We start from the raw sequence: 3,559 nt of genomic DNA, 5'->3' as shown, positions 1-3,559 counted from the left end.
CCCTCCCACAGGTCTACTTGCTGTGTCCCTGAAGAACCTCCCTGAGATCCTCTCTGGTCCTCTTCTCTCCCAGCCCTCCAACTGCATAGCCTCCATGTGGATCCTCAAACACAGTGAGGGCCTGTGCTTGCTCTGCCCTGTGCCTGCAGTGTTCCTCACTAACATCTCTTTGTTCTTTGACTTTCTTTTCTTTTCTTTGTTCTCTTTGACTTTCTTCAACTTTTACTCAAATGTTACCTTCTCAATGAGCCACCTTTGGCAACATTGCCTATATTTTCAACCCACTCCCACCCCTGCACTTCTTATTTACCTTCCCTTCTTCATTTTTCTTTAACACACTACATATTTTATCTTGTTTAGCATCTCTGTTCTCAGTAAAATATGTGCTCCATGAGAGCAGACTTTTGTCTGTTTTGCTCACTGCTATATCCCTAGCACCTAAAACAGGGAATAGCACATAATAGATACTCAGTATTCATTGAATGATTTCTTGAATCAATTATGACCCATTTATTTGGACACTCTGTGTCAAGAATTGAACTTGGGATCAGGGACACAGACATGACAAGACTGTCCTGCTCTGTATACTTTTATTACAGTCTAGAAAACAGGATAATACCAGTTTCCTGTAAAATAAAGTATTTAAATGACACAGGGATTTTTTTTTTCCCCAGAGTAATTACATATATTCCTTTAATTTAATTCCAATTGTAAGATCTTTCTGGGGCTGTATCTAAGTAACTATACTTAACATATAGTGAGAATTTAAGAAAGAAATCCCTCTGTCAGTCATGATAACAATGTACATAGCATCTTCAAGCTTAACATTTGAAACTATTTCATATTTATCCTGAACTTACAGTAAACCTTCCTGTATGTCAGTACACTAGAGTGATGTCTAGTTTCTTATTTCTTATAATCAGGAAAAAAAATCACCTCTGTGTGTTGTGTGTGAGTCACTACACATGTGCAGACCACTTGAGTTTTGCTTTTCTAGGACTGTTAACTTGCTCCTAGGAGCTTTAGTCAGCTTCTTGGTGCACCTGCCCTTCGCCTTGTCTCTGCCTTGTGGTGCTCTAGCCCATTTCTTGGCAGGGAGAGAGAAAGGAACCAAAGAACTGGCTGGTGTATTTCCTCATGGTGTGTTCCCAGGTGCTGTGCTACCTGCGAGCTTTGTAATGGCCAGTTTTTTTAGAACTGCTATTTTTGGCACATTTGACCAGAACAGGAGAAAATTCTTTGTAAATTTGTATTTATGTTTGCTTTTGTCCCCTCAGGAGAAATCTCTCCCTGGTGTAGTGATGGCCCTTGTATGTAATGTATTTGACATGCTTTACCAGCTTGCCAACCTAGAGGAGCCAAGGTAAATAAAAATATTTATGAATCTTGATAGGAAGACATTTATTAAGATTAAGGAACCAAGTATCTTTTTACTTGAAATTTATTTTATTTTATTTTAAATTTATTTTAAATTTAAATTGCTCTGCTATAGTATGGCTTATGTGAAAAACATTTCAATTTGAAAACTTTCAGGATAACTCTACGAGTACGAAAGCTTCTGCTCTTGATACCCACTGATCCAGCTATACAGGAAGCCCTTGATCAACTTGATTCTTTAGGAAGAAAGGTATGAATATCTTGGATAATTACTTAACTGGTATGGGAATTTCCTGTTGATTCAATGACAATACAATATAAAATCAGATCAAGGCTGGCTGTTAAAACCTTTTTCTTAGCAATTTTTCTTACTCAGAAAAATGATTTTGCCATAAATGGAATTCAGAACCTTGATTATTAATCAATAATGACATCAAAGGGCTTTTGATATCATCTGCTTCTATTTCATTCATGTTATATGTTAGGAAACTAGAACCCATGGATATTAAGTGTGTTGCCCAATATCAGATTTTAGTTCTGATTCAGTTGAGAAGTTTTCTTCTTGAAAAGTCATCTTGAAGATGACTTTTGCATATATGTGAGTTGCTTACAAAAATGGATTATTTTTAAAATTTTCTTTACACTTGACATATAGATTTTATATGTTACATTTTTAAAATTTTTTTCTTTAGGAGTTTATGTATTGAAATTATTTATATTTACCAAATAAATTAATTTTAGATTAAAATTGTTAGAAAAATTCATTAGGAATTATATTTTAATGACTGAAGTTTATAGCAGCTCAAGGTCTCATCATTTATGGCCTATGTATTAATTTGAGGGATTGGTGTAATTGTAGAATATAACTATATAAAATACAGTGCTATGACATTTAAAAATTCTCAATACTGCCATTTCTACATTCTTTACTATAATTTTATTATAAGTATATAAAAGCTCAGATTTTTAGATCTGTGGAAACATAATGACTGTTACTGTTGCATAGAATACACTCTCGATGGCAGCATGTAGGATGGGAATACTACTGAGCACGCACAGTGTTCTGGAGTTTGATGTTTTGCCATTAATCACAAAGTGATACGTTTTTATAGGTTAATTTTTAGAATTCCATTTGTGTGGCTTAATGGGGAAAACAATAGTAAGATATGTGAAGGTAGCTGTTTACCTTTTTGTTTGTGTCTTTGTTAGGTTGACTCCCAGGTATTTGATTCTTTTTGTTTTAATTGAAAAGGGGATGGTTTTTATAACGTGGGCGCCGCGTCCAGCCGCGCGGCCGCTGCTGGGGCTCTGGCGTCCGGGGGCGCGCACGCGGCAGTGCAGGCGGCGGTGGCGAGGGCTCGCACAGAGGCTATTTTAAAGGTAATCCATCACCTGCACCTCTAAATCCTCATCTGCATTTTGCAGTAGGGTTGGTACCTGTGATCACTTCCTCTTGAAATACTGTCTTTATTTGGCTTTCAGTACTTACCTGACTTTTCCCTACTTCTCTGACTCTCTGTTTTGTCTCCTCTGCTGATTCTTGATCTCACCGGTCTATACAAAGGAGTTCCCTGACTCAGATCTTTGATCTGTCCTCTGTACTCAGTATCTTAGGAAGTACACCCCATTTCAAAGCTTTGTATATTCTTTGCACACTGATTACTCCCCAGTTTTTATCTTAGCTTGAAGTCCAGATATTGATCCAACTACTTTAATGTCTCTTCTTGAATGTGAATAGGCACCCCATCCTATTACAGCAAAGCAGAATTCCTGACCACTCCTTCATCTCTATCTCAAACCTCATCATCCCCCAATTGCCCTGCTTCAGATGATGGCACCTTTATTCTAATAGTTCTCGTGCCAGAATCCTTGCAGGCTTTCTTTTTCTCATACTGACATTCATCACAAATCTTTGACTCTACCTTTAACATATATCTAGATTCTGGATATATTTCTCCCCCTCCACAGCTTCCACACCAATCCAGGCAGCCATCATCCCTCACCTGGAGTGTTCGTGCATGGTCTGACTGGTATTACTACTTTTGCCTCATAGATGTTCAGTCTCTTATCTATATAGTGCCCAGCAGCCCATGATTTTTGTTAAACAAGTAACAATGTGCCACTCCTCAGCTCACATCCTTCAGCAAGTATCATCTCGCTTAGGGCAAGAGCCAGTCTTAAC

The 3,559-nt window shown here is 37.6% G+C and overlaps 1 protein-coding gene across 1 annotated transcript in view; it reads left to right on the top strand.

Annotated features, from left to right (window-relative positions):
* USP24 (ubiquitin specific peptidase 24) overlaps positions 1 to 3,559 on the top strand; it is a 95,361-nt gene that overhangs the window by 40,584 nt on the left and 51,218 nt on the right. The window contains exons 29-30 of the mRNA XM_012722127.1: positions 1,278 to 1,363; positions 1,534 to 1,627. Coding sequence (XP_012577581.1) covers positions 1,278 to 1,363; positions 1,534 to 1,627 — 180 coding nt within the window. The remainder of the gene's footprint in view (positions 1 to 1,277; positions 1,364 to 1,533; positions 1,628 to 3,559) is intronic.

Source organism: Condylura cristata, unplaced genomic scaffold, assembly GCF_000260355.1.
Source record: "Condylura cristata isolate star-nosed mole 26May11 unplaced genomic scaffold, ConCri1.0 scaffold00008, whole genome shotgun sequence".
Classification (NCBI taxonomy): Eukaryota; Metazoa; Chordata; class Mammalia; order Eulipotyphla; family Talpidae; genus Condylura; species Condylura cristata.
This window is presented reverse-complemented; position numbering and strand designations above follow the sequence as displayed.